This window comes from Tupaia chinensis, unplaced genomic scaffold (genome assembly GCF_000334495.1).
Source record: "Tupaia chinensis unplaced genomic scaffold, TupChi_1.0 Scaffold000057_1, whole genome shotgun sequence".
Taxonomy (NCBI): Eukaryota; Metazoa; Chordata; class Mammalia; order Scandentia; family Tupaiidae; genus Tupaia; species Tupaia belangeri.
The window spans coordinates 3,235,850-3,260,875 of NW_006159515.1; the positions used below are offsets into that span (position 1 = coordinate 3,235,850).

Sequence of the window (25,026 nt, forward strand, 5' to 3'; positions counted from 1 at the left end):
CTTTTTTTCTCTCTGTCTGCTGTCTGTCTGGCGAGCGCGAGTGCCCTATAGTGAAAATCTCTCAAAAAAAAAAAAAAAAAAAGAAAGAAAGAAATTACTCTGATAAATAAAGACAAGAAAAATTGAAGATGTACTTTGCCAATAAAGGGAAGAGATAAATTATGGCTTAAATTGAAAAATCTCCAGATGGTAAGAATTTGGCATGCTATTATTCTTTGAAAGTATGTTCCTAGGTAAGGGAATTGAAACAACTTGCTTAATTCATTAATTAAAGCATGCTAATTGATAAAAATTAGGACATGGTTTCTATGTTCTAGAAGCTACAATATTAAATAATAACCCTCAATTTATCATTCTTCCTTAATTTCAAACCTCCCCTTAAGGGGATGTATGGTTATGTGTGTTTAAGGAATTAAAACATAAGCAACACCTTTTAGAACAAGCCAGATAAAAGAAAGCCAGAGGGCACAGAGGACCAACGATAAAAACACATGGGAGAGCAGTAACAGACAAAGGATGACTGAGACACAAGGACAGAGGAGGATCAAAGAAGGTAAATACTGTAAGCCTCTGAGTAAGAGTGCCAGCAGATAAATCATTCGTTTTCATGATTACAGAAACTACTGAAAGGAACTTGGTAAATGTAAAAGTTCATAACACTAAGAATAAAACACAATACATTGAGAAGAGCTTAACTGATTATTTAAATTGTCACTATTGATGGGTAAAGAGAATTTCCCTTGTGCTCCTGGTAAGAGAATTTACTTGTACACTCTTTTTTCTAGAGGATATAAATTGTGTGGGCACTTGTTTCAAAAACGTGCCTTTATTGTTTCTTTCCATGATTGAGAGAGACGGAGAAGAAGAAAATGAGACAGAGAGGCAGCACTCCCAGAGGATCTACACATGGTGATTCACCCCTGGATATGAGATATTAATTTATTACATTAGGGCATAAGCAAACCTCTTCACTGCAAAGGAAGATACCATGTCAGAACCAGCAGATGTTGGTTACAACACTGAACTCCTACATTGTCGACCGCAGTTCAAGTCCCGGACCTGGCAGTTTAAAACACATTCCAGGCGCATGCGTTTGTGTGTACAAGATTCCGAGAAGAGAATGGAGGACAAGGGATTGTGGTGTGGCCATCCCCGGGGAGTTATTTCTCACTTTCCCTCTCGGGATCTCTGTCTCCATCTCTTTCTGGAGGGCTCACACACACTAAAGCAAAAACTTCTGTTAAAAAAAAAAAAAAAAGGCTGAACCTCAAGCAGAACCAGCAGATGTTTTAATGGTTTAAGTCAATGGACTCCCACAGAGTAACCACAGTTCAAGTCCTGGACCCAGCTTAAAACTCATGCCAGGCATGTGTGTGTGTAGATGCCCAAAATTCTGAGAGGAGAATGGAGGAGAAGGGATTGTAGCATGACCATCTCTAAGGGGGTGATTTCTCACTTTCTGTCTCTCTGGAGAGCACACAAGCCCTGTAGCAAACATCTCTCTCAAAAAAAAAAAAAATACTGGAACCTCTGGAACTTTTTATGTAAGATAGCAAATTTCAAATTTCTAATTTTTTTCTTGTGTAAAAAGAATAAATATACTTCTTTCTATCTCATTGTGGTTTTAGAAATTTAAAAAAAGCATGCATTTGTTCTAACGCATTGTTCTATATATTCTGAAACCCTGCCTTTTGCATAAGTGCACATAAACACTATTGACCAAATAGCATAAATACATCATTTTTTAAATTTTTACATGTTTATGTTTCTTTTCATTTATATCAATACTGATACACAGATGAATAGCTAGAAACTTCAATGCTTTATATGCTTATCCTTTAGGTGACTGTAATTTGGTGGTGGGGGGGGTTGTTTTCTTTTTTATTTGCTTTGGCATAACTATGTTCCCCAAATTTTGTATGTGAAAATGATTGTCAGGAATTCTACAATAACAATAACAATAATAATAATAATAACCTAAATCAGTTGCTTAAAACAACACAAGTTTGACCAGCCCCATGACCTAGCAGTTAAGGGAACTGGATCCCACTTGACTGGCTGTGCTTCAAGTATCAGCCTTCATAACTTGAAATTACACCAGGCATGTGTGCATGCATGCTCCAAATCCTAACAAGATGGAGAAATGAAGAAGAGATTGCAGCTGACCATGCCCCATTGAGACCTACTCGCACCCTCTTCTTCTCCCTCTTGAGAGCACATATGCACTCGGCGGGGGGGGTCTCTTTCTCATTCATAGTATAGGTCCCTGGTGGGTCAGCTAACCATCTTCATCTTAAGCAGCCATCCTCATGCCAGAAGGAAATGAGAATGACAAATCTTTCACTGACTCTTAAAGTTTCCACTTACCTCATTTTTGCTCCCATTTTTGCCAAAGTCAGACTAGACTCATGCTCCAGAAACCTCAATAATAATAAAATGTGTGTGTGTGTGTGTGTGTGTGTGTGTGTGTGGTGTATGTGTATAGAGGTTTTTGCCTTAGGGCATGTGTGCTCACCAGAGAGAAACAGTAAGACAGACAGTGAGAAATCAGCCCCCTAGGGGGGATGGCCATGCTGTAATCCCCTGTCCTCCATTGTCCTCTTGGGATCTTGGGCACACATGCACATACACCCAGCATGAGTTTCAAGTCACCATGTCCGGGACTCAAACCATGGTCTGTCATGTGGGAATCCATCAATGTAACCGCTATGACATCTGCTGGCCCCAGAAAACATATTTTAAAGTCGAGAAGAATTTAAAACAAATGTGTAGCCTCTGATAAGCCAATATTCATTTTGAGCAGAACATTGAGATAAGAATAAAGAAAGCGAAACTCTATGCCTACTCCCAGGAGCAGAAATTAGGATATATGACTTTATATCTATACTGAGCATGTAAACTGCATGTAATTAAATAAAAAGTAGACAATAAATAATAGAAATGAAGAGTCACAGGATTAATAGAAAATTTAAGAGACCATTTAAGTGATTCTCCTACCTTCAGAGCACAATGAACCCACTTAGCATCACCAGCAGAAGCAAGTAATCGAATACAATCTCCGGTGGAAAATGCCTCCACCTGGCCCCAAAGGCACTTCAGTAAATTCCATCCAGAGATATTTGTTTTTCTTTTCTTTTGGCTCCAGCTGTAAGCTGTGGAGGCTCTCAGGCTTGAGAACTGATGGGCCTTGTAATTGCTTTCTTCACTCATGTAACCACAGCTGTAGTTTTCATTCATAAATTGAAAAACTAATCCTTTTCAAATTTTCATATTGGCCACTTGCTTTAAAACACCCAATGCCAGTGTGTCTGCTGAGAGAGGACTGTGAGAAGGAAACTTCTCTGACAATTGTTCTGACCACTGGGCTGGCTGTCATAAATCCTTGGTTTTCGTTCTTAGCAATCTTATGTTTTGTTATAGTTTCTTGGAAAAATCCCTTATTAATACCTTCATTTCTCTGAGAGGACACTAGCAGTATTTGTAAAGTACTTCTAGAGACTTAATGAATTGTGGAAAATTTATAAAAATCATAGTTCTATATTTTCAACACCCAAATAAAGTTGAAATATACTTTTGCTAAAGAGGCAGCCAAATAAGTTAGAGAATCTCAAGAAAGACAGAAAACACATATGTGTTTGGAGAACAAGCCTAGGCAGAACTTACTAAAGATTGTTTTATATATAGATTGGTTTATGTATACATAAAGGCTGGGGCCACATGGGAAGCCCAGGGTTGGATCCTGGACCAACCTGAGCAGGCTGAGGCTAGTCATGCATTCCTGTGATCCTAGGTAAATCAGAGATTGGGACAAAAGTTTGCAATAGTAAGAACCTATTAAAAGTACTGATCTTCTGTTCTCATTCCCTGTCATTCTGTCTTTCCAAAAAAATAAAAACAAACAAAAATATGTAGAGACAAACAAAAAAGCCATTGGTACATGTGTATATTTAAAGTGATTTTCAAAGTATAAAAGATATTCCATATGTTTGTCTTGTTTTCCCATTATATAATTTGTCATTTTGCATTTTGATGTCAAAGTAAAAAAGTGTTTGTAAAAGAAGTATTTTTCTTTTTTTAAAACTTAGAGTAATAAGCACATACCTCCCCCTCTCAGTTTTTATTCTATGTCGTTTTTTTTTTCCCCACCCCTTCATGGCTGGGGACAATCGATAACATTTTTCTAAGTGTAAAATATTAATGTAAATTAATTTACTTTCAGTTGTTCTTTATTAATTGGTGTAGATAACAGTAGTCTGAGAATTACTAATTTTAAACTTACTTGACACAATAATGACAATTTTTTTTTGAGAGGTTTTTGCCATAGGACACATGCACTCACCAGACAGACAGAGAAACAGAAAGAAAGCAAGAAATCACCCCCCAGGGGGGATGGCCATGTCGCATCCCTTCTCCTCCATTCTCCTCTCAGGATCTTGGGCACGCATGCACACGTGCCCAGCGTGAGTTTTAAGTCACCGGGTCCGGGACGTGAACCATTGCCAACTATGTGGGAGTCCAGCGACATAGCCATTACGCTAACTGCTGGTCCCAATAATGACAATATTAATGTAGGTAGAACAGTGGTGTCTATCTAGGGTTATTGGTGAAAGATGGGGTGACTCCTAAATGCTCCTGAAGAAAATTATATCCTGGGGCCAGCAGATGGCGAAATAGTTAAGTTGCTGGACTCCCATGTAATAAACCGCAGTTTGCGTCCCAAACCCAGTGGCTTAAAACTCATGCAGGATGCATTTTCATGTGTGCCCAAGATCCCGAGAGGAGAAGGGTGGAGAAAGGATTGCTGTGTGACCATCTCTCCTGGGGGGTGATTTCTTGCCTTTTGTCTCTGTCTCTCTCTGTCTTTCCAGTGAGCGCATATACCCTACAGCAAAAATCTCTCTAAAATATATATATATATATAAAATAAATCCATATCCTACTCTTCTATTTACAATAACTAGAAAAATATTGGATATAAGAAATATCTATGCTACAAAATCTTGGATATTTGAGGGCTTTTTTACATAACGAAAACTGTGAGCAATCAAGAGATTAACAACAAATAATGACAAACATGTAGAGAAACTGGAACCTTCATGTACTGCTGGTACGAATGTAAAATGACATATCCTCTTTAAAAAAGTCTTGTAATACCTCAAAAAGTTGAGCAGAAAGTTACCACAAAAGCCACCAATTCCACTCAGACTTAAACTCAAAGAAGTAAAATACATGGCTATACAAAAACATGAATTTTTGTGTTTTTTGGGGGGAAGAGGTTTTTTTTGTTTGTTTTTTTTGTTTTGTTTTGTTTTTTGTTTTTTGTTTTTTTTGCTATAGGGCGAACAGAGAGAGACAGAGAGACAGAAAGCGAGAAATCACCCTCCCAGGGTGGATGGCCACGCCACAACCCCTGCTCCTCTATACTCTTCTACGGATCTTGGGCACATACACACACGCATCTGGCATGAGTTTAAGCCACCAGGTCTGGGACTCAAACCGCAGTCAACTACATGAGAATCCAACGACATAGTTGCTGATCCCCAAAACATAAATGCTAACAGCAGAATTATTCATAATGCCCCAAAAGAAATTTCCCAAATGTCCAAACATCTATCAACTGATGAACAGACATACAATTATGGTATATCCATACACCGGAATAGCATTCACCCATTAAAAAAAAAAAAAGAATGAAATACTGAGAGATACTGTAACATTGATAACTTTAGCAATATTACATTAAGCGTAAAAGTCAGATACAGAAATACCACATATTATAGGAGTCTATGTATGTGAAATATTAAGAATAGACAAATCTATTGAGATAGAAGTTACATTAGTGGTTTCTATGGATTGGGGAACAAGAGGATGGGGAGTGACTCTTGCAAGATATGAGGTTTCTGTGGTGAAAATTTTGAGGAATTAGATAGCTGTGATGGTTGCATAAGTCTGTGAATATATTAAAAACACTGTGCTGTATACTTTAACATAGTGAATTGTATGTTATGTGAACTGTATCACAATACTCAAGTACACTTTTAAGAAGAAAATGGAAAACATAAATTGTAAATGTAGGATTCAGGTAAAGAAAGTGTTTCCCAGTTTCCTCTTTCTCAAACAAAATTTGTGATAACTTCAATTACCAGTTCCTCCAAAAGCATACTTCATATTAACTTTGCTATTCTCATGCAAGAGGTAAAATTGTATTTCTTATTTTAATAAATCAAGAAGAACAGAACTACTGTTCCTACGGATGAATTTTCCTTCTCTTCTAATTTGTACTGATCTGGTCCAAGAGCACTCCTGAGGCTATACGCCTTCTAAAACAACAAAAGCTTATTTGTAACTGTTTATAAAATGCTTTTTCAAAAGCCAACCATCTCTTCAAAATAATGTTCTTGAGTTTCATAAATGTCAGTGGACAATTAGATAGTCTCATTCAGAAAGCTTTAAGCAAACATCCAAACTCTCTCTCTTTCTTTCTTTTTCTTTTTCTTTTCCTTTCTCTCTTTCTTTCCTTCCTTCCTTTCTTCCTTCCTTTCTTCCTTCCTCTCTCTCTCTCTCTCTCTCTCCCTCCCTCCCTCCCTCCTTTCCTTCTTTCTTTCCTTCTTTCTTTCTTTTTATTTTAATGCAACATTGAACTGAATTGAACTGAACTAGAATTCCACATATCTCAAAGCAAAAGAAGACTGGATAGGCTGAGTGAGAGATACATTTTTCCATATACTTTCCTTCATAGAAATTGAATTTATTATTAGTTCCGAAAAGACTAATGTCCCTCATTCAGCGATCTTAGCCATCTTTTAACTAAGATGTATGTGGAATGAATTCCTTGGAATCCTTCTATGAGGAGGCAGCCACAGTCTGAAACATCACTTACCCCTTCCAGAGCAAGGCAGGTCAGCACTTCCCTGGCACTTTCTGATGCTCTCCTCTGCCGACAGCGGACAGGAATGAGGGAGCTCACATTTTTTCCCGTGCCAGCCTACTTTGCAGTCACACCTTCCACAATTACACTGCCCGTGACCTGCAGAGTGAGAGTATTTGAAAAGACAAAACAGAAGATACACATATTTATATAAAGACAATGAAGTCGGAATTAGTTTCATTGTAATAGTAAATGTCATGAATGAATTAGGATCTTAATTAGCACAATATAAAACATTAAGGCAAAGGAACATTACTTTCAAATGTTTAAATAACTAATGTGTATTTTTTTTGCTTTTAAATTTATTTTATTTAGTAGTTAAATGTTTTATAAAAGTAGTGTTGATTTATTTATTTTTTTTTTCATTTCATTTTCTTCCATACATTCAATCACATTATTATTTGTCTTACAAAATGGATATTTCAACAGGTGAACATTTCTCCCTAGTACTGCTGATAAAACTACGAAATATCTCCAACAGATAATACCACACCTCTTTGTGTCATTAATGCTAATGTGTATTAATTGACCATAAGGCAGTAAAGAAAAGCAATAGCTATAGATAAGATGAACACTTTAGAGGGGTTATAAACTTAAATCTATCAAAATCCAGTTACATATGATTCTATTTATCTCATGGGACCTAAAAGGCGTATTTAATGGATCTGGCAAATAATTCACATGGAGAGAAGTCAGAGGAAGTAGAAAACAATTTATTTATTTAAAAAAAATATTTTATTTAACTTTATTTATTATCATCATTATTTTCCAGTTTGATCAGAGAGAGACAGAGAGAAAGGAGGTGAGAAAGCAAGCCACCAGGTCTGAGACTTGAACCGTGGTCGGCCATGTGGGAGTCTAGCCCCTCCAACCACCTTGCCACTTGCCAACCCCAGAAAACAATTTATTTTGAAAGCAGACTTTTTAAAACCAGTCAACCAATTTATTGAGATCCCACAATCATAGAAAAATGGAGGACCACAAACAGAAAGCAATAAAATCTGGAGGTTGATCTTTTGTTTTTCCTAATTTACTAAGGTATAGCTGACAGATGAAAAATAGTATATATTTAAGGTGTACAACATGATATTCTGATATACATATATTTTGTGAAATGATTACCATGATTAAGCTAATTTATACATCACAAAGTTATGTGCGTATGTGTGTGTATGTGTGTGTCTAACTAGGATCCTTAAGATCTATTCTCTTGATAAATTTCAAGCAAATAATACACTAATATTAACTATAGTTTTCACACTGTACATTAGGTCTCCGGTATTATTAATTTTATAATCTTTAAAATTTGTACCTTTGGGCCAAACCCTTTCATTTCTCCTACCCCCAAAGCCTGGCAACTACACTTCTGGTTTTTGTTTATATGAATCTGATGTTTTGAGATTCCACATGTAAGTGAGATTATGCAGTATTTGTCTTCCTGTGTCTGGCTTTTTTCATTTAGCACAATGTACTCCGTCTATGTAGAAAGTGCCAAAATTTCTTTTTTTCTCTTTTGAGCTGAATAATTGTTTTACATATGTGTGTGTGTAACAAATCTATATGATATATTTTTTCTATACATATATTTATTTTATATACATATGAAACAAATATATTTGCCAGAGTGCACATGCACTTACCTGAGAGAGACAAAAAGAGAGAAAGTAAGAAAGCACTCCCCATGGGGCACAGTCATGCCATAATCCCTTCTCCACTTCTTCCTCGTTTTGGGATTCTGCAAATGCATGTACATGTGCCAGCATGTTTCTCAAGTTACCAGGTCCAAGACTTGAGTTGTATGGTCAGCCATGTGTAAAGAGCTCACTGTTAAAGCTATCAGGACATGGCTTGGTCCATAGTTTGAAAATATTTTCTCTCATTTCATGTGTTGCCTTTCAATTTCATTGCTTGTTTCCTTTACTGTCACAGAAATATTTTAATTTCACATAGTCCCATTTGTTTATTTTTGCTTTTGTTCCCTGTCCTTCTGGTGTGACATTACCCTCTCAAAAAAAAGAAAGTATTGCCTAGACCAAAGCCATAGAATCTTTCTCCTTTGTTTTTTTTGAAGAGTTATTTGTTTGTTTGGTTTTAGTTTCAGATCTTATGTTTAAGTATTTAATTCACTTTTTATTTTATTTTTGTGTATGGTGTAATATAAGGAAGTAATTTCATTGTTTTTCATATGTAGCTATCTAGTTTCCCTAAAACCATTTATTGAAGAGACTATCCTTTCTCCATTGTGTACATTTGGTGCTTTTGTTGAAAATTAGTTGACCAAATATGAGTTGATTAATTTTGGAATTTTCTATTTTGTTCCCTGGCTCTGTGTGTCTGTTTTTATGCTAGTACCATACTACTGTGATTGGTCTTGTAATATAATTTTTTTGAGAGGTTTTTGCTATAGGGCATGTGCACTTGCCAGAAAGAGAGAGACAGAGAGACAGAAAGTGAGAAATCACCCCCCAGGGGGTACGGCCATGCCACAATCCCCTCTCCTCCATTCTCCTCCCAGGATCTTGGGCACGCACGCACACGTGCCTAGTCTGAATTTAAGCCACCGGGTCCAGGACTCGAACCGCGGTCAACTACATGGGAGTCCAGCGACATAGCCATTATGCTAACTGCTGGTCCCTTGTAATATCATTTGAAATCAGAAAATGTGGTGCTTCTAGCTTTGTTCATTTTGCTCAGGATTGCTATTGCTTTCCAGATCTTTTGGGTTCCATACAAATTTTATTTTATTTATTTAGGAGAGATTTTTGCTAGGGTGTGTGCACTCGCTAGAGAGACAGAGAGAGAGAAAACAAGAAATCACCCCCCCCAGGGGGGATGGTCATCTTGCAGTCCCTTCTCTATTCTCCTTTAAAAATTCCAGGCATGCATGTACACATGCCCAGCATGACTTTTAAGCTGCCAGATCCAGGACTCAAACCATGGTCAACTACATGGGAGTCCAGTATTATGCCATCTGCTATCCCATTTCACACAAATTTTAGAATTAAAAAAAAAAAGGTCTGTGGGACCAGCAGTTAGTGTAATGGCTAAGCTGCTGGACTCTCATGTAGTCGACCACGGTTCGGGTCCTGGACCTGGTGACTTAAAACTCATGCCAGGCGCGTGTGCGTACATGCCCAAAATCCCAAGAGGAGAATGGAGGAGAAGGGATTGCGGCATGGCCATCCTCCCTGGGGCGTGATTTCTCGCTTTCTGTCTGTCTGTCTCTCTCTGTCTGTCTGGCAAGCGCACGTGCCCTATAGCAAAAAACTCTCCAAAACAAAAGAAAAAGAAAAAAGAAAAAAAAAAGAATTAAAAAAAAAAAAGGTCTGTGAAAAAATGCCATGGATATTTTGATAGGAATTAGATTGAATCTGTTGATTATTTTGGCTACTGTAGACACTTTGACAAATTTGATTTTTTATTAGATCTATGAACATGGGATATCTCTCCATTTACCTGTGTCTTCAATCTCTTTCAGCAATGTTTTATAATTTTCAGTGTACAGATCTTTGACTTTATTAGCTAATTTTTATGCAAAGGTTTTTATAGCACTACTGCAAATGAGATTGTTTTCTTTTTGTAATTTTTATTTTTATAAAGCAAAAACTACAGATTTTTAACAGCAAATTTAACATTCTTTTGTCTATTAAATGTTTCTTCCTTTTACTTCCCCACCCACTCCCTACCACCTACTCCCCTTCCCTTCAGCCTCTGATATCTACGCCTACCCTCTGCACTATCATATCTTTGAACAATTTCCTTTTGAAAAGTCCATTGACGCAGAATTTCATTTTCTGAAGTTGCTACTTTAATTTTCTTCACTCTTTACCAAGCAATCCATTCTTAGTCTAAAGACTTTTACCTAAAATTAGTGAGCTGTGTGGAGTTCACAGTCCTTGAAAAGCATTCTACTACATACAAATAAATTCAATAAATATACTAAATAGTTTGCATATGGACACAGAGATGATAAAAATCTGTAATAAGTGATGGCAAGCTTTAGCAAAAAATGGCAAACATTATCAAACAAGTAATGGTTTCAAATCTTGGTTCTGCTACCTACAGATTGGGGCTGGTCAAGTGATAGCCTTTTAAAGATTCACTTTCTTTATTTTTAAACAGACACATTTACTTCCCACATTTATTGGGAAGTACATTATGCATCTTAAATGCTACATTAAAAAAATTTGTTATTTTTATTCATTTGAGCCCACAGATGTAACCAAGTAAAGGAAAGCATGATTTCAACTAAGCTTTCCTTAACTACCAATAAATATACAGATACTCATCATTAAGATGCTGAATAAGGTACATTTCTATAATTTCTGCAAAAAACCTATGAAGAATATTAATGGAACTGGAGTTATATCGATACTATTTAGAAGGTTGATCATATATAACAGATTAAAAATCCATACTACTTATCCTTTGGCATCTGATATTAACATGTATTATTTAATACGGGAATGGATGTTTAATAAAGGCCACTCCCTTTTTTCAATACTTATTTGTCCATCTTCTGAGTCTGTGGAAACTGGACAATCTATATTTGTGGTAACTTTTCACTACTTATAAAAATGGGTCTTGATGGAGCAAATCAGAAAATCAAAGTGTGGTGAAATATTAGGGATCACTGAATGCAAATCTATCATTTTACCCTGGGTTCAATTCAATAGCTATTTATTGAGCACCAATTATATAACTGAGACCATTCGACAAATTGTTACAATTAGTCTTCTGCCTCAAAACTCATCATTTTAAAAGAGAAGAAAATTGTGATTGTTAATAAGTATTATGATGTGAACATGGTTATTTAGATACCTAACATGGGGATTTTTCTTACTGTAGTTTATACTTATTAACAACTATATTTCATAGGTTTCTTGGTTCTTAGTCTTTTGCCATTCATTAATCACATTTTGGGATTTCCCTATCCTTTTTCAAATCCTTATGTAAGGGCAATCATTGCAAACAGGGCTACATTTCAAATGCATACTAAATAGCAGTTTCTAACACAAAAATATGCACCATTTAAAGTACAATGAGTTCTGTTGTTTTATAGGTGCCAAGAGCTTGGAAATTCTTGGAGACAAGAGGTTTCACTTCAAGGACAGATAGATCTGCTAGAGGAACCTAGACAAAGTACAGAACATGCTGTGTTCCACAAACATGTGCAACACTAGTTGACACTTCAACAAAACTGAAAAATAGATTAAAAAGGGAAACAATCTTTAGAATATGTAAAGTGGTTGTGCTAATTAAAACAGTTAACAGGTAAGAACAACAGAACATCCATAAACATTCAAGAGGCTGACACATTCTGCTGTGGTCCACCTGCAGCAACACATGCCTCCCATGAAAATTCCCATTCCTGGGCAGGTGGAACAAAAGCAGAAACTTTGTGGGCAAAGGCAGGTACCAAAGGAAACCAGTACCCTTGAGAGAACATTCTTAAGTTGTGTAGTTGGAATACATGCTCTAGAATAGCCATTATTATTTGAGGTTCATTCACATGTAGATTTTTTTAAATCATGTGGATAAAGACAAATTTCTAAACATGATTTGAAGTTATTAAAATGAGATATTTAGGGCTGATCCTTTAGGGTAGTGGTTAAAGGAGCCAGATCCCACATGCCTGATAGTGGTTTGAATCCTGGCCCCATAGCTTGAAAAACATACTGTGCACAAGTGCATGCATGTGTAAAATCTCAATAGGGTGGAGAAATGGAGGAGCAGAGATGGCAGCATGACCACTGCCCACTGAGGAGTACTTTTTTTTTTTTTAAAGGTTTTGGGAACCAGCAGTGAGTCTAATGACTATGTCGCTGGACTCCCACGTAGTCGACCACGGTTCGCGTCCCGGACCCAGTGGCTTGAAACTCACACCGGACACATGTGCGTGCGTGCCCAAGATCCTGAGAGGACAATGGAGGAGAAGGGATTGTGGCGTGGCCACCCCCCGGGGGGTGATTTCTCACTTTCTGTCTCTCTGTCTCTCTCTGTCTGGCGAGCGCACGCGCCCTGTAGCGAAAACCTCTCAAAAAAAAAAAAAAAAAAAGGTTTTTTTTTTGAGGCCAGAGAGACAGAAAGCAAGAAATCACCCCGGGGGAAATGGCCACGCCACAATCCCTTCTCCTCCATTCTCCTCTCGGGATCTTGGGCACACACACATGCGGCCAGCGTGAATTTAGGTCACCGGGTCGGGACATGAACTGCGGTCGACTACATGGGAGTCCAGCAACATAGCCAATATGCTAACTGCTGATCCCAGGAGTATTTTTTCTCCTTCCCTCTTCTATTACTCTGTCTCCCTCTATGGTGAGTGCATGTGTCCTCTGGCAATTAAAAGAGAATTTTAGAGATTTAGAATTTTAGAGTAATCCAATTAATTTCAAAGATGGTCAGATCAATTGTAGAAGTCCTAAGATATTTTGAAAAAATGTAGATTCTCTAGACCCACTAAAAGAAATTTGGGGCAATTGTTTACCTTTAAGTTTCATATACATTATCCATTTTCTTATTATTTTATATTTCCCAGTTTTTAATTCTCAAAACTTTTGTCCTCTAACACCCTATACTATTACAGCATTTTAAAAATCCCTTTGCTATTTCTGTGCTCGTCTGTAAACTTTAGCAAGAAAATACAGCCTATGAGGTCCCTCATCATTTCCTGTGTACTTAATACAACACCATGAGCCTTCATAAGGATTGCTCTTAAAATTCAAGCTTTGATTCCAAGCATTGCTAACTCTATGTGAAGTTGGAAAAAAAAAAAATACAAAACCTTCTTGTGCTTCCTACCTCTGCTTTGGACCCAAGCCTTTGCTTTCCTTAATCAAAACCCTCTGAATAACACACCTGCAGCCAATTACACCGCAGTATAAACTCATGAGATCATGTCATTGTTGTGATTGTCTATGGGATGAAAGGCTTTGCCGCTACATAAGAAAGTATCAAAGTGGGAGAATATTATTTGATTCACTACTCCTTAAAATATACACTAATGTGTCTTTTGTACTATGCCATCAAGATTCAATACCAATTAAACAAGTTCAAGCTGAGGAAAGCATAAGCAATAAAATATGACTAACATAAAGTCAGCCATTCATAATGAATGAAGTCCTTGAGAGTCAGTGAACATATGGCAACCGTTTAAATGATAAAATAGTGGCAAAGGATTATTATTTATTATTATTTTTTTTTGGAGAGGTTTTGGCTATAGGGCGTGTGTGCGCGCCAAACAGACAGAGAGAGACAGAGAGACAGAAAGCGAGAAATCACCCCCCAGGAGGGATGGCCATGCCACAATCCCCTCTCCTCCATTCTCCTCTTGGGATCTTGGGCACGCACACATGCATGCACACACGCCCGGTGTGAGTTCAAGCTACCGGGTCCGGGACTCGAACCACGGTCGACTACGTGGGAGTCCAGCGACATAGCCATTACACTTAGTGCTGGCCCTGCAAAGGATTATTTTTGAAGGTTTCATTTTTGGGAGAAAGTAAATTTCCTATATCATGTATCTCAATGATCACAGAAGAAGCAAGTGTAAAAGTAATAAAGGTTTCTATAATTCTAATCCACTGACAGGAAAAATACTGACAGTGCTATACAGGAAAAATATTGACAGTGCTATCACCTAACTTAAAAGTTTATTAAAGATTAACTGACAGACGTTAAAGCATAAGCATCTTTTTTGTTTTTCTTAGCAATTAAAAAAAAACTATATTCCACATCTCTTAGGAACTCAAAGTCATATGCTATCAAAATGTATTTCAGAATATCAGAGATCCCACTTTAAATTAAACTGTACTTTTCTAGCAAGAGAACAAATAGAGAGGCAGGATGCTAGTGGGAAACAGACATGACTTATTACCTGTTGGTGATGACATGTATAGTATTCTCAACTGGATTGGTCTGAGAAGTATTTCATTATGGGTTAAGTCTTTTTACAAGCAAAATGAGAAATAGTGATTGACTGTTTTAAAAAATAATTAGAATAATAATAATGATGATTGAAAAAACATAGAAAAGATATTGAATGATGAAGTTGGGAGATTAATGTCTCTGTATTGATTGACATGCATGGCATTCCCTTTTCAAAAAGCAATGTAATACACTGTAAAATTATGTGTAACCCAATGTAATATAAAGAAGATTATGATGACAATAATAATAAAAAAAGAAACATGCAAAACAAAAATAAATAAATAAAAAATCCTTTATGATATTTAATTGATAGAGTTAGAAAATCCCTTACAGGGCCATCTCCATAATAAAGTGGTTAAGCATCATGATTAAAGGGCCATATCCTACATGGCAACTTTGGTTCAAATCCTGGCCTTGGCACTTTAAAAACATGCCAAGGACGTGTGTGTGTGTGTGTGCATGTGTGTGTGTGTGTGTGTGTGTGTGTGTGTGTATGCTCAAAATCCTAACAGGATGGAGGAAAAGGACTGTACTCATTGTGGTTCTCTCTCTCTTCTCTCTCTCTCTTTCTCTCTGGCAAGGACGTGTACTTTTTGGCAACAAAAAATAAAATAAAAGAAGAAAACCACTTGGAAATATAAACAATACCAGATTCTGAAGGAGCTACTGAATCAGAAAACCACTTAGAAATACAAGGTATTGACACCACATGCTGGAAAAGGTAGTGAGCATTTCAGATAAGACAGAAAATCATAAAATAATAAAACTATTTTTCCTCTAGAATTACTAGTTTCTCAGTTCCAATATATAAGTTATGCCAAGGAGGAAGAGAAGGAATCATTTGGTAATAACAAAATCAAGAAGATGAAAATGCTGTGTTTTGCTATATAAGGAAGAGTTTAGAGATGATAAGAGCCTTTCAGCATAAAAACCCTTTACACTACCCTAATATACTATCACACTCTTTTATAAATAAATAGAAAAAGTCATAAGAGAAAAAGTAAGTAGACTTGATATGTCTATATGTATCACTATCCTGTCCGGGCCTCATCCCAACTTACTTTATCTTTCAAATGAAATGATTAGAAGAAGGAAAATTTACGACATTGATCTAAAATTTGATGCACGTATATGTTAAGCATCCAAAAGTTATTTTCATTGCTTCTAACAAGTATTCCTTTACACTGTGTAGGCAGAAGATCAACAAAAAGAGATGAAAAATACAGAATGTTCTTGTTTATCCCTGATACCAAGCATCAGAAGAATTCAAATAGAGAATCACTCTCAAAAGATCTATGCACATACATTCACATACACATGAACACATACACATACGCGCGTGCACACACACACACACACACACACACACACACTCAGACATGTGCCAAGAAGAGCAATGTGGTGCTTGGTGTTGGTCTAAGCCACTTACTTTGAACTGAATACATTCCAAGCTACCACGTGGCAGGAAGGGTTGCAGCATGACAAGTGGCACCCTGTCCATCTGGGGAGGAAGGAGCTATGAAGGCTCTGAGGCTATCACAGAGATGGAAGTTGACACCATAATGATTTTTTAATTTGTAATCATTTTATTCTTTTGTGGTAAGCTGCCTAAATTTTTGTGATATGGGTCGAGGACAAGTGTAGTTGTATCTATTCCAAGCAAATATTGTTCTGCTGTACAGGATATTTCTTTTCTTTTCTTTTAAATGATCAAAAAATGCCTATGAATTCAATTCTGATGTTTCTACGTACCTGCTTACTAAGTAACATGAAAACAATCAATACAGAAAGATTTCAGAGAATTCATTAGATCTAACTAGTATTTTTAATCCATTCATATTGATCTTCTTTTCAAGACAATACAAGCTGAATATACTTCATCATTTCCTTCAGTTACTTTTCTAAATGCTCCTATAATCCACAATGACAAATTTCCCCACATAATGCAGTTCTATCAAATGAGCTCATTTTCCAAACTAATTTAACTTTAAGTTAAGACCTTCTTTATATTTTCATCATTTTGGTAGGCAAGAACAGCTGCAAGATAAAGTGTCAGGTCACATTGCAGCCTATTTTTCCAGTTATGGGATTTGGGGACATTGACCAGAGAGGTAAGCAGCCACAGGAAGAAAGGAGTGATTTCAGTATCAGGAAGTACACTGTAACAGTTGATGCACTCTGAGATGGCTACTTGTGCCTTGCTCATTCTGTCATAGTCAAATCTTATCAATAATTATCATCTTTGAGGGGCTTTTGCATATAGGTGTGTGTGTGTGTGTGTGTGTGTGTGTGTGTATAAAACATGTTTGTGAATAGACAAATACACCCACACATGCATACTGAGAGGATGATGAATAACAGCAAGGAATGAAAAAATAAATTAATAAAATTGATTTATTTGAGAACAGGGACTATGTTTCAACATATTTGTGCCCCTGTAGCCATGCTGCAGTAGACATAAAATATTTACTTTTGAGTGCATTATTGAAAAGATGAATGGGTAGAGTGGGAACGAGGGAATGGAATGAAAATGTCAATTAAAAGAGCTAATTTAAACTCATCTTTCCAGAGATTTTCCTTGGCCTTAAATAAGTCCAGTACTCTAAGGATGGCAAGAATGGGAGCTAAAAATAAAACTGCATTTCATCTGATCCTTATTACATTCTGGCCTTGCATGAATCACTAGAGAATATTGATGTAGTTGGGTTACATCTGTCTCATAACACAAAGGTATTAACATACTCAATAATCAACTGCATGGCACTCCTACAGTGCAACTTAGACTGGTAATTAGTAATATTGTGAAGACTAATAACTATGTAAGCATTGTATAGAGAATTCTACAGATTCAGTAAGAAGGAAGAAATACTCCAGAGATTGATGCTTGTCCCAGATCATAATGATGTTCAGAAAAGCTGAGTTATATGAGAATTTTGAACATCCAGAGCACAGTTCCTCCTCCTCAAAATAAAGTGAAATTGCAGAATTGTATTTGTTATCACCTGGAGATTAAATTACATGAATACTTAGGTTATTTGTGTTTTCAGATGACATTTAATGGCAGTGTGAACTTTATCAAGTTACTTAATTTTTCTAAACCTATTTTTTTCTATTAAAATGTGATATAATATCTCTCTCGCTGAATTAGTGTGAAGATAAAACAGAATGAGAATTACAAGAGATCTTCAAAAAGTTTATTAAAAAATGTATGTTGAAAAAAACCTGTGCACAGATTTCAAATCGGGTAGGCATCAAAACAAACACACGCTTTAAACCTAATTTCTCAAGACTGGCATGTGGTGTGATGGTTAAAGCACTGAACTCCCACATGGCTGACCTCAGTTCAAGTCCTGGACCTGGTGGCTTGCTTTCTCACTTTCCCTTTCTTTCTCTCTGTCTCTCTCTGGTCAAATTTTAAAATAATAATAACAAGCAAAATTAAATAAATAAACAAGTCTTAAAAGAAAATAAATAAATAAGTCCCATTTTGCCATGAACTTTATGAAGTATCCATGCATGAAAAACATTTGGAAAGGGTCTATAAGAGTAGAACCTCTGTTCACTTGAGGTTCTTTTTTCCTAAACTGGTCATTCTAAGTATGGGGGATGAGCTGTGAAGGACAGACCATATTCGATCCACTTCAACCAATGCATGATAGAATCACAATTACAGACCTATATCCTAATACTCAAGCCACAGCCAGTCATTCAGTCACTTCTTCCAGCTCCTCCCTGTCCACATCCACAGCACAGAGACCACATCCAAAAGGATTAAACATTCCCTCCCCAAATCCTCTTGTGATAAGCCCACCAACCGTGCAGCCCAAACTACCCAATTGCCTAACTTTCTCTGAAGTCTCACAGGAGAAGGAAGAAAGGAGTATGTGTGGAAGAAGAAAAATACCATAGGGGAGAGGGGAGAACAGGTGAAGTGAAATTAGATTTTAGGGCCCTCCTTAATGATATTCTACCTGCTCAACCTACAGGAAGAATTCTAAGTCTAATAGCATGTGATGGCAAGTTTATGAAAGGCCAAACTGTCTGTTAGCTGGAGTGGCATGCTCTACAATCTTTTTCTTTATTTTTTTTTTTTTGGAAAGGTTTTTCTATAGTGCACGTACACTCGCCAGACAGACAGAGAGAGACAGAGAGACAGAAAGCGAGAAATCATCCCCCAGGGAGAATGGCCATACTGCAATCCCTTCTCCTCCATTATCCTCTCAAGATCCTGGGCATTCAAGCACACATGCCCAGCGGGAGTTTAAGCCACCAGGTTTGAGACTTGAACCGTGGTCAACTATGTGGGAGTCCAGTGATATAGCCATTACGCCAACTGCTGGTCCCACGCTCTACATTCATTTCACGATTCTCCCCCTCACAGTGAGATGGACCAACTCAAGGACCCTGAATTATTACTATGATGTAGTTTTAAAAAAATTTTCAAACTCACTCCAAAATAAGGACCAAGGTCAGAATCATGAATTTAATAAAGAGCAATCTCATTTTTTAAAAGGCACCATATCAGCAAGTCACAAACTTACAATTTTTATATATTGCCTGATTTTCTTCTTTATTGTATTTTAAATTGTGTGAATCCTTTTTATCTCACAGAAAAATCTATGACATTCTCACAAAAAAAAAATGACATTCCCTTTTTTGTTTGTTTTTGTTTTATTTATCAGAGGATGGATGCTCTCACTGGAGAGAGCGAGAGAAGGATAGTGAGAAACCACCCCCACGTGGGGATAGGCATGCACCATTCCTTCTCCATTTCTCTTTTTGGGATTTGGGGCATGCACACACACATGCCCAGTGTGTTTTACAAGCCACTGGATCTGAGATTAAGCACTTAAGTATCACATGGGATCTACCACCATGCCACATGTTGGCTTTTATTATTTTTTTGTAGAGGTTGTTTATTTATTTATTTATTTATGTATTTATTTTTGCCTTAGAGTGCATATGCTTTCTGGAAAGAGAGAGAGACAGGGAGAGAGATACACAGAGAGAGACAGAGAGAGAAAAAGAGAGTGAAAGAAAAAGTGAGCAGTCACCCCCAAGAAGGATGGCCATGCTACCATTCCTTCTCCTACATTCTTCTCCCAGGATCTTGGTCATGCACACATAGACTCCTGGAATGCATTTCAAGCTAGGGTCCAGGACTCAGACTGCTCTCAGCCACGTGAGAGTTTAGAGATGTAACCACTACACTATCTGCTGGCCCCAGAATGGTTCTTAAAATGACATTCTTAAGTGATACTCCCTAAGCCCCAGTTTAATTTTAACTCCCAACTCTATGCTTATGACTAAATCCTCATATCCACCACTGACCCTCAGATTTACATATTCAACAGCCTGGCAAAAAGATTTTTTTTTTAAATCCACTTTGGCATGCCATTGGTCTTTTATGCTCAAAATGTCTGGAAATAAGCTTGAAAGCTTTCTCCTATATTCTCCACTTCAGTAGATGGCACCAACATTTACCCAGGTAACGAGACTAGAAACCTGGTAACTACAGCCCTCTTCTGCCTGAAATACTAGCCCCCCATGTCCTTTACAATAAAGCAGGTTTGTGAGGCAAGGTGAAGGGCCTTCCAGCTCTTGGGTCTCACAGGCTTTACTTTTTACCACGCCCTTCCTTGCTGGTACATTCCGGGAATTTCTAATTGATTCTAGCCCCATTCACAGATCAAAGTCCTCTATTCCTTTTGCCCGCAATGCCTCTCATACCACTCTTTACTTGCAAGCCTACCTTCTAGAGCAGAACCCCATGAGCTTCGGGATTGTGTGAGCTAAGTAGACCACCACCTCCATGAAGAGCCACCTCGTCTTAATGATAATGTCAGACAAGCCCACTCCCCACCATTCTCAATACACGTTGGGCACACAGAAGTCACTCAACACTCGTTAGCTGTTTATCACCACTGCATTGGTAATGATGATAACGAAGAGCCTTCACACAGATAATGAATAATAGAAAAGTCCCCTCAAGAGAACAGTGTTCACAAAATGTTTAGGAAATCCTCTGGAGCATGAGGGATTATAAAAAGAGGAAAACCCTTCTGCAGTAGGAAGTTTTAGCAGCAGGCTTCCCTCACCCAGTCTGGAAAAGCCTTTGAAGTGCATGACTGTAATTAAATAGGGCAGCTCTTTTATCCCCTTTTGCTGGCAAACTGTCAGGAGACAGACCAGAGGAGTTTTCTATCTAACTACACGCAGTGAGGCTTAAAGAAATGTACATGCATATGTCTCTGCCTTCTGCGTTGTCAGTTATAACTGAACTGAAAATCCATCACTCGATGTTTGCTAAATGACACTTTTTCAGGTCAATCTCTGACGGCTCTTCTGTTCTTTGTACCATTATCCATCCTGGCCAGATGCATTTTCCTTTGCATTTAGACTGTAAGCTCCATAAAGTCAAGGACCTTGTTTCTCTCCTTTACTGGTAGAGCCAGTAGCCCAGGATCCCCCCAGATCCTGGCAAGAAGTATCTGCTCCAAAAATACAATATTAAACTGTGTGAATTGACTAATTGATATTCAATTCTAAACTATATTGCAAAATAATTTCAATATAAATCATATCATAGAGTTAATGTACAGAAGTCTCCCTGAGAACCATATTCTCCTAGGATTTGTAATACAATGATATTGTTGCCTTAACTAGCATTATTCTGGTCGTTGTCATCAGGTCTGATAATTTTGTATTCTCAGCATTGAATTTAATAGGTATCTGGAGCTAATGGGTCTTTTTGATGAAGAAACAGGCTGATTTTAAGAGAGTGGGTGCACTTAAATCTCTAGTCTTTGCCAAATGTGTGGATTCTCTGGAGCATTTCCAAGTTCCTAGTAGGAGCAACACAAATGCTAAATGCTTTAGGATGCACATTCAGTTTCTTTGATAGGAAAGTGATTTTTAAAATTTAAGAATAGGAATTTGGGGGTCAGCCAGTGTTCTCCAGGTTAAGGCATTGGATTACCAATTGGCTGACCATGGTTTGAGCCTTGGCAGCTTGAAAATCATGCTAGGTGCATGTGTGTGTGCCCAAAATCCTAAGAGGAGACTGTAGGAGAAGGGATTGTGGCATGGCAATGTCCTCACGGTGGGGATTTATAACTTTCTCTCTCTTTCTGGTGAATGCATATGCCCTATCACAAAAGCAAAAACAACAACAAAATAATTAGAATTAGTAGACCACTTACCTGAACAGAAGTCATCAGAATATCGGTCATAGACAGCTCTACAGTCTCTTTCATCACACTCACAAGTGTCCCCATGAATATCTCCCCAGTCCCCGGTGGGGTCAACATCATGGCAGGAACAGTCACCACACACACAAGTCCCTACAAGGGAAAAAGAATGTGAATGGGTCCAGCCGAGAAAATCACAAAAGAGTAGCTCACACCTTGATTTTACTTCCTGTTGCTTACTTTGTATTTAGAAAGTACATAGAGATGTTATAAAGATAAATTCTAAAAAGGAAAAATACATCTGAAGTTGATAGCAAAGATCTCTTAATAAATAGACATAAGTTATTTTTACATCTATAATTATGTAAGACTGAAATGTCATTAGCACTGTGGTAGCTTCCCTCAAAGACAACATCAAAATAATCAATATAAAATACAATCTTTACACTTGAAAAGTTTATAATCTGTTTGACAAAACAAAACAAAACAAAAACTAGTAAAAGAAAATTGAGCAAACACTAAAAGCATGAGTACTAACATTTTTTAAACTAGTATACAAATGCTATAAGCATTTGGGGAAGGGAAGATGAATGTATGAATATGGTCTGGAGTGCAGCTGGCTTCCATATCCACAGGTTCTACTTCCAAGATTCAACCAAATGCAGATAGAAACTGTTACTTTGTTGCAAACATATAGTTGCATGTATACTGAACATGAACAGACATTTTTCCTTGTCATTATTTCCTAAACAATACAGTATAACAACTATTCACATAGAATTTAATTGTACTAGGTATTAAAAGAAATCTAGAGATGATTCAAAGCATACAGGAAGATGTATGTAGGTTATGGGCAAATACTACCTATTTTATATAAAGGACTTGAGCATCAATCTAACTGACTCCATGTCCAGTCCTGGACCCAGATCCCCACAGCCACCTGGGTGGCTGTGACTAGGAATGGATACTCTGGATTCACGGACAAGAGGGCACCTATTCTAGATGTCAGAGGTGGAACTTAAGGAAAGACGAGAAATCGAGAATAAGCAAAGGAGGAAGGAAATGGTCATGGGAATTTGAATGCATGTCAAAGGACACTACAAGGCACAGTTTTCTAGATCTCACCAGGATGGAGGTTAAAGAGCTTGTTGAAAATCAGACAGAGATATAACCTTAATCTAGGGATCTACACAGGGAAATGCACAACTGTAAAGCATATTAATTTTGTGTGGATTTCCAATAATTGTCTTTAGGACCACAAACTAATCATGTAAGGGGGAATAAAGTTAAACATCTCCCTTTTTTATATCAAAATAAGTACCAGTTGGATTAACTATTTAAATGCACAAAGTAAAACTATATAGAATGAATGAAATCCCTTTTTGGTCAAGAAACTCAAATCAGAATTAATAAAAGAAAAAAGAAATGAACATTTTAAAACAATCTAAAATTTTGATTGGCTGTGAAAACAGTATGAACAAACTAAAAAACCATAATGAAATAGTGCATATGTATTAAAGAGTGGACTAGCCAGTTGCATGTTAGTTGAAGTAGTTGATCCCACATGGCAACTGCACACATGGAGTTCTGGACTCAGAGGCTTGAAAAACATGCCAAGCAAGTGTAAGTGCATGTCCAAAATCCCAAAAGGAGAATGGAGGAGAAAGAATTGCAGCATGGCCATCTCCCCCTTGAGGAGCATGCTTTCTTACTTTCTCTCTCTCTCTCTTTCTCTCTCTTTGTCAAGTGTATATGACCTATAGCAAATAGAGGAGGTGGGGGCAGATAAAGAATATTTTCACAAACATATAAATAATTCTTAGGAATCAAGATATAAAGAATAAATATGTCTAAGCAAAATAGGCAAAGGCAAAGAGTCACTACGATAGGAAATTTTGTACAAACGTACTGGTATAGTAACATGAAAAATCTTTACCTTTAAAACTACTATCATCACGAAATAGGACTGGGAGATCTTCCAAACTAGCGAGTTAGAATCCTTTCAGATGCCTGATTGTCAAAGGTCAAAAAAATATTTCTAGGATCCAGAGTTGGTTAAGGTTTGGGACAATGGGTACTCTCCTATGCTGAACTGGAGTCCAAAATCTGCTACAACTCTCTGGATAGCAGTTTCACTATATGTGCTTCTTAGATGTGCAGTGTTATTTAGTATAATTGTCCACTTCAATTAATGTATCCAGTCAGAAGGAAATGTACATAAAAGTACATGTTCAGGAATATAAAATGTGATTACACTCATCTTACTGAAAAACTGCCAGTGACTGAAATATCAATCAATGGGGAATTAGCGAAGGCATAGTACATGTTAGCGTGGATTATAAAGCAACCATTCCGAATAATGATTAGATCTTGGTCCGTGAACATAAAAAGATAAGCAAATGAAAGCAATGAGTTTATAGATCAGTATGTATAGAATGATTTAATTGTTGTATTCAACAGAAAGAAAATACAGAGGAAAGGAAGCCACAGAAGGTTAAAGATCAGGTACCAAATGTAAAAGGAGGCTACACCTTGATGTCAAGGTGGCAGATCACTTTTTGGGACCAGCAATTAGCATAATCACTATGTCACTGGACTCTTATATACTCGACCACGGTTCGAGTCCCGGACCCAGTGGCTTAAACCAGGCACGTGTGCGTGCATGCCCAAGAACCCAAGAGGAGAATGGAGGAGAAGGGATTGAGGCGTGGCCATCCACCCTGGAGGGTGATTTCTCACTTTATGTCTCTCTGTCTCTGTCTTTCTGTCGAGCTCACATGCCCTATAGCAAAAACCTCTCCAAAAAAATAAAAAGGTGATAAGTCATTTTCTTTTTTACACTCTACTTTGTGATCTCAGATTTTAAAATGGATATGCATGGCTTTTCCTAATAGTATAGATGGTGTTGGTACAGAGAGTAGGGACGACCAGTCATACAGATTTCTCAGGTATGTGTGAAAATGGTTAATATGAAATTGC

At 37.3% G+C, this 25,026-nt stretch overlaps 1 protein-coding gene across 1 annotated transcript in view; it reads right to left on the minus strand.

Moving 5' to 3' along the window:
- The window catches only part of ITGBL1 (integrin subunit beta like 1), a 250,438-nt gene that overhangs the window by 97,242 nt on the left and 128,170 nt on the right, over positions 1-25,026 (minus strand). Inside the window, exons 6-7 of the mRNA XM_006141514.2 lie at positions 22,060-22,200; positions 6,881-7,027 (exon numbers count right to left, since the gene is read on the minus strand). Of these exons, the coding sequence (XP_006141576.1) occupies positions 6,881-7,027; positions 22,060-22,200 (288 nt within the window). The remainder of the gene's footprint in view (positions 1-6,880; positions 7,028-22,059; positions 22,201-25,026) is intronic.